The sequence below is a fragment of the Physeter macrocephalus genome, chromosome 18 (genome assembly GCF_002837175.3).
Source record: "Physeter macrocephalus isolate SW-GA chromosome 18, ASM283717v5, whole genome shotgun sequence".
NCBI classification, from domain to species: domain Eukaryota; kingdom Metazoa; phylum Chordata; class Mammalia; order Artiodactyla; family Physeteridae; genus Physeter; species Physeter macrocephalus.
In genome coordinates, this window is record NC_041231.1 from 86890707 (window position 1) to 86894756 (window position 4050).

Sequence of the window (4050 nt, forward strand, 5' to 3'; positions counted from 1 at the left end):
GGACGCGCAGGCTCAGAGGCCATGGCTCACGGGCCCAGCCGCTCCGCGGCATGTGGGATCCTCCCAGACTGGGGCGCGAACCCGGTTCCCCTGCATCGGCAGGCGGACGTGCAACCACTGCGTCACCAGGGAAGCCCCCTCTTTTTCTATTTTCATTGCCATAGACTAACCCATTTATTAGCCTCCCCCAAATTCTGCTATTCTGGTTTGATTTTAGCAGTCAATGGAAGAGGTACATCCACTGTCTCACAGAAAGCAGACACATAGAGGTGAAGATCATATGCAGAACAGAAAACTGAGAATGAGAGAGAGAACACCATCTCACAGAAAGCAGACACATACAAGTGAAGATCATATGCAGAACAGAAAACTGAGAATGAGAGAGAGAATAAAGAGACATTGGTCTTACAGTCATTCATCTCACCCAGTATTTATTTTTTATTCAATGTTTTTCACGTTTTGCTATTTCCTTATGAATTTAAGTTCTTTACATTAATAGGTTTTCCCTCTTGTGAATTCTCTGATGTTGACTAAGGTGTGAGCTCTGACTGAAGGCTCTCCCACACTCACTGCATTCATAGGGTTTCTCTCCAGTGTGGATTCTCAGGTGTCGAATAAGGTGTGAGCTCACTCTGAAGGTTTTCCCACATTCACTACATTCATAGGGTTTCTCTCTGGTGTGAATTCTCTGATGCAGGATAAGATGTGAGTTCAGGCTGAATGCTCTCCCACATTCTTTGCATTCAAAGGGTCTTTCCCCAGTGTGAATCCTCTGGTGTCTAATAAGGTCTGAGCTCCCCCCAAAGCCTTTCCCACACTCATTACATTCATAAGGTCTCTCTCCAGTGTGGATTCTCTGATGCCTGATAAGCTTTGAGCTGTGTCTGAAAGCTTTCCCACATTCATTACACTGATGGATTTTCTCTCCACTGAAAATTGCTGAATGTTTAATAAGGTTTGGGCTCTTGAGAGATTTTCCATATTGGTGAATTTTTTCTCCAGCATAAATTGTTTGATGCTTAATAAAATCTGAATTCCATTTGAAACTTTGGTCATAGGTACTGTGTTTACAAGATTTCTGGTGTGAAAATTCATTTGAGTTCAGATTTAAGCTTCTCTCACAACCATCATGGCTAATTATTTCACCTGTAAGTGTATTTTTGTGGGTGAGGATTTTACTAAAACCTCCATCCTGAGCAGATGATGGTTTTTGAGACTCCCCTGATTCTTTTTCCTGTTGTCTATTTAACCTGCCTGTAGACTTACAGATGTCTTGAGGCTCAGCAGATCCTTCTGACACAAATCCTGAAATTCTTCCTGATATAATTCTCTGCGATTCCATTCTCTCATAAATTTCCAGCTTTGGCATGGATCCACTGTTTTCACTCTCATTATCTAAAATAATGATGAAAAATAAAGGGGTAAATACCTGTTTGCTGAGCTGATAGAAAATAAAACTTTGAGGTACATGCAAGATGGTTACCTATTGGTACTTCATTTGGCCACTCTAAAAATGTGTGGCCTTTGGAATGAGAAGACTGATGGATGAGGATACAAAAGAAAGAAATTGGTAAAAGCAAGTAATTTATGCAGTGGTTGGCAGAGAGAGGAAACAGACATCTGAGGATGAGCAGATACAACAGAAAAGATTAGGAAGAGGATCACCACCAGCAAGAATGGGGGTGGGGAACAAAGTAAGGAGAAAGAACTATGCAATGTGACTGAGAGGGCTCTTGAGGAACTTTGGGTCTATGATATTTCTAGTGTTAGGCTTAGAGGACGAAAGGGAGGCACCATCTCAAAGAGAGCAGATGAGGACATAGATGCATTGAGAAAAGTAAAGTTATAATGACTCTGAGGTATGTATGTGGTGGGAGAAACCTCCATCCATCTATCCATCCAATCCACCCTTCCATTTCTTCTTCATCATTCATGGATAATCAAATTCTGTCATTTCTTCTAAATGTCCCCTATATACCTCCCTTTCTTTACATTTCTGTTACTATAGAACCTCACCGCTTCCTGTTTAGATAACTGTAACAGCTTCCTTGCTGTTCTGACTCTGAGCTATTCTTCTTCCCAGTCATCCTAAATACCCTTACCAGACTAACTGTCATTAAACCCTGTCATCCGGGGACTTCCCTAGTGGTGCAGTGGTTAAGAATCCACCTGCCAATGCAGGGGACATGGGTTCCAGCCCTGGTCCGGGAAGATCCCACATGCTGCGGAGCAACTAAGTCTGTGCACCACAACTACTGAGCCTGCGCTCTAGAGCCCGCGAGCCACAACTACTGAGCCCATGTGCCACAGCTACTGAAGCCCGCGCACCTAGAGCCCATGCTCCACAACAAGAGAAGCCACCGCAATGAGAAGCCCATGCACCGCAACGAAGAGTAGCCCCAGCTCGCTGCAGCTAGAGAAAGCCCGCGCACAGCAACAAAGACCCAATGCAGCCAAAAATAAAACAACAACAACAAAAAACCCTGTCATGCTCTTACACCCGACTCAGAAACCCTTAATCTCTTCTACAACACACCTGAGCTCTTCAGACTGGTTTCCAGGACTATGATCTAGTCCTCAAAATTCCTACCTTCTAGCTCATCAACCATATACTGTGCTCATGACTCTATATTATGCTGGAATCAAGCAGCCCCTCTTTGTTACAGGGTGTCCTTTGTCTAGAATAAGCTGGGCAGTAAAGGGGGTTAGGGAGTGCTGGTCTTAGGGTGGGAAAATTTACAATTTTAGGTGGGGTGAATGGAAATGTTTCCAGAGCAAACTTGAAAGCAGAATTTGGGTAATTTTAAAAAATTACTGTAATTTACTCCTGGGTTTATTTTTGGGACCATATACACCTAAAGTGATATCGAGTCCATGAACTTTTTAAACAATGAGTTTTCAAACAGCAATGAGGATTCTATGGAGGTAGTCAGTGCAAGTATGGCCAACTTTCTATAAAAACATAAAAGAGCTTAGTAAAACCAAAAGTAAAATAAAAAAAGGCAACAATATGGATCTTTTTCTATGTATCTGTGAATTATATTCTATTTCTGAGTATATCATCACATATTTGCCTCTCTTTTTCTCTATCATTGTATGTGCTTCTCTACGAACATGTTTTGTTTCTGTGTATGTGTTTCTTTCCCTTTTGCTTCTTTTCTCATTTCCTGACATCTCAACTCATTCATTTTCTTTCCTTTAACTTGCTCATAACATGAAAACATCTCATGTTTTGGAAATATTATGGATAAAGAACAAATGAAAAAAAGGAGACATTTTGGATAAGAAACAAAGTTTTCTCTCTCCTTTTCTGGTTGGCCAATGACACACAAGAAAAACGTTCTCTATTTCTCATTAAGTAATAAAGGAAAGGACCATCTACAGTTATGAAGACTAATATGAGAAGGGAGGTTCACTGTCCCAGTTCTTCAGGGAAGTGCACCACAGAGAGTATTGTCCCTTACCACGGTCCAGTAGGAGTTGGGGTTCTGAAGAACCATGAAGGACCTTGGTGTTCACTGGCTGGAACTGGACACTAAGTGGTGGTCCAGGAGGTGCCACTTTTCTCCTGAATAGTTCTTGTCCATGTCCACAGACTGGAATCTGAGAAAAACAAAGTACATTTGAGCTTATGAGAGAATCCCTGTTGGAATTAAACATCTTCCAAAACCAAAGAGAACCTCCTGTAGTATTGGGTTGGCCAAAACGTTCGTTCGGATTGAACAAACGTTTTGGCCAACTCAATAATATAAAACTGGGGAAGGAAGGATATTAAGTCTGACTCAATTATAACAGGTAGTATGGTACCAAACAGAGAGGGAAGGAGACATAACTGCATACTGAACTACGAGTTCCTACAAAGCTCACTAGATATCAATCTCAGGCCCTTTTCTCCCTTTGTGGGACTCCACCCGTCCTGGAGGTCTTAGATCTCCCATCCCCTTTGTACCTGGAGTACTGCTTCATCAGTGCCTCTCTCTAAATCTTCCAGTATGGTCACTGCCTCTTCTCCAGTCTCTGGGTAATGTTCATGCACCCAAGCCTGTAGAT

At 42.2% G+C, this 4050-nt stretch overlaps 2 protein-coding genes across 2 annotated transcripts in view; one reads left to right on the plus strand and one right to left on the minus strand.

Moving 5' to 3' along the window:
* Nucleotides 1-4050, plus strand: part of ZSCAN31 (zinc finger and SCAN domain containing 31) — a 284613-nt gene that overhangs the window by 244578 nt on the left and 35985 nt on the right. The gene's annotated exons all lie outside the window — the stretch shown is intronic.
* ZNF165 (zinc finger protein 165) lies at nucleotides 413-4044 on the minus strand. Its single transcript, XM_028479443.2, has 3 exons — nucleotides 3950-4044; nucleotides 3465-3603; nucleotides 413-1395 (listed from the first exon to the last, which is right to left on the minus strand). The coding sequence occupies exon 3, from the start codon at nucleotides 1367-1369 to the stop codon at nucleotides 488-490; it is 882 nt and encodes a 293-aa protein (XP_028335244.2). The 5' UTR covers nucleotides 1370-1395; nucleotides 3465-3603; nucleotides 3950-4044; the 3' UTR covers nucleotides 413-487.